A 994-nucleotide genomic window follows, 5' to 3' on the forward strand; every position below is an offset into this window, starting at 1 on the left:
TGACATGCTAATCAGCTCAGCACTTGATTTTTTCGTTACATGGCAATTACCACAACGAAACACCACAAGTTCATGTCTATATCCACCACAACAAAAGAAAACAAACCGTACAGCATGTACAACAATTCAGAAGTAAGCTCTTATTTCCCATTTGACTCTCCTAAAATGTAATAAATTACTGAGATGAGACAATATTCTGAGATTTTCTACTTTTATATAGGGTTGGATTCAATCCGAGTTGTTTGAGCTCAAATTTGAACTCAAACTGAATTCACTGAGTTCAAACCTCAGTTCATCGATCTCAAATGGGTTCTTTTGGATTCAAACCCTTGTTCAAGCTCACCGCAGATTGAATCCATCCCTCCTTTTATATTGATTAAGTCACTAACAATTCACCCTACATATAAGTCAATACTGCCACGTCAAGGTGAATTCACCTTAGCTCGACAAATCGTACTCGGAAATTTGAGCTATTCATCTGATCGATTAGCTTTGTTCTTGCCGCCATATATTAACCCAGTTGTCTGCAAACAAATTCAGCCAAATTTTGGTACAAACTTTACTACCCAATGAATAACAAGATAGAAGAAATCAAACAGTACCTGCGAATCTGGAATGGGCTTTCTTTTCTCCACGTACCGGTTAGGGTCAAGAGCCGCAAGTGCTGCTCTCTCCTGTAAAATTGAATTTTTTGATAAAATCGACTAAATAATAGGTATGATTTATGAATTAAAATAGAGGAAAATTAAAAAATAAAAAAAATAAACCTGTTGTTGTCGCTTGAGTTCTTGAGAGGGCTTAACCCAGAGAAAATAAGCTAGGGTTCCAGCAACCACCCAGGAAGCTAAATTGGATGTACCTCTTAGACCTCCCAGCGAATTCCCTATAAACGACCTCACATCACCTAGTGTTCTTTTCCAACTACTCGTCATTGCGCTCAATTTCGTTTATTCCCAACCCAACTTTTTGTTCTGCAAGTGTAACTGTGTAAGGG

The 994-nt window shown here is 37.8% G+C and overlaps 1 protein-coding gene across 1 annotated transcript; it reads right to left on the minus strand.

The window, feature by feature from the left end:
* Nucleotides 1-994, minus strand: LOC123202818. Its single transcript, XM_044618968.1, has 3 exons — nt 768-994; nt 603-674; nt 1-524 (listed from the first exon to the last, which is right to left on the minus strand). The coding sequence occupies exons 1-3, from the start codon at nt 930-932 to the stop codon at nt 471-473; spliced, it is 291 nt and encodes a 96-aa protein (XP_044474903.1). The 5' UTR covers nt 933-994; the 3' UTR covers nt 1-470.

Source organism: Mangifera indica, chromosome 19, assembly GCF_011075055.1.
Source record: "Mangifera indica cultivar Alphonso chromosome 19, CATAS_Mindica_2.1, whole genome shotgun sequence".
NCBI lineage: Eukaryota > Viridiplantae > Streptophyta > Magnoliopsida > Sapindales > Anacardiaceae > Mangifera > Mangifera indica.

What these genes read in the sequence shown, in the direction of transcription:
- LOC123202818 (XM_044618968.1), bottom strand. Translation starts at nt 932, where the DNA reads ATGACGAGTAGTTGGAAAAGAACACTAGGTGATGTGAGGTCGTTTATA. An exon ending in AACTCAAGCGACAACAACAG is followed by an intron (nt 675 to 767) that starts GTTTATTTTTTT and finishes TCAATTTTACAG; the next exon opens with GAGAGAGCAGCACTTGCGGC. An exon ending in AGCCCATTCCAGATTCGCAG is followed by an intron (nt 525 to 602) that starts GTACTGTTTGAT and finishes ATTTGTTTGCAG; the next exon opens with ACAACTGGGTTAATATATGG.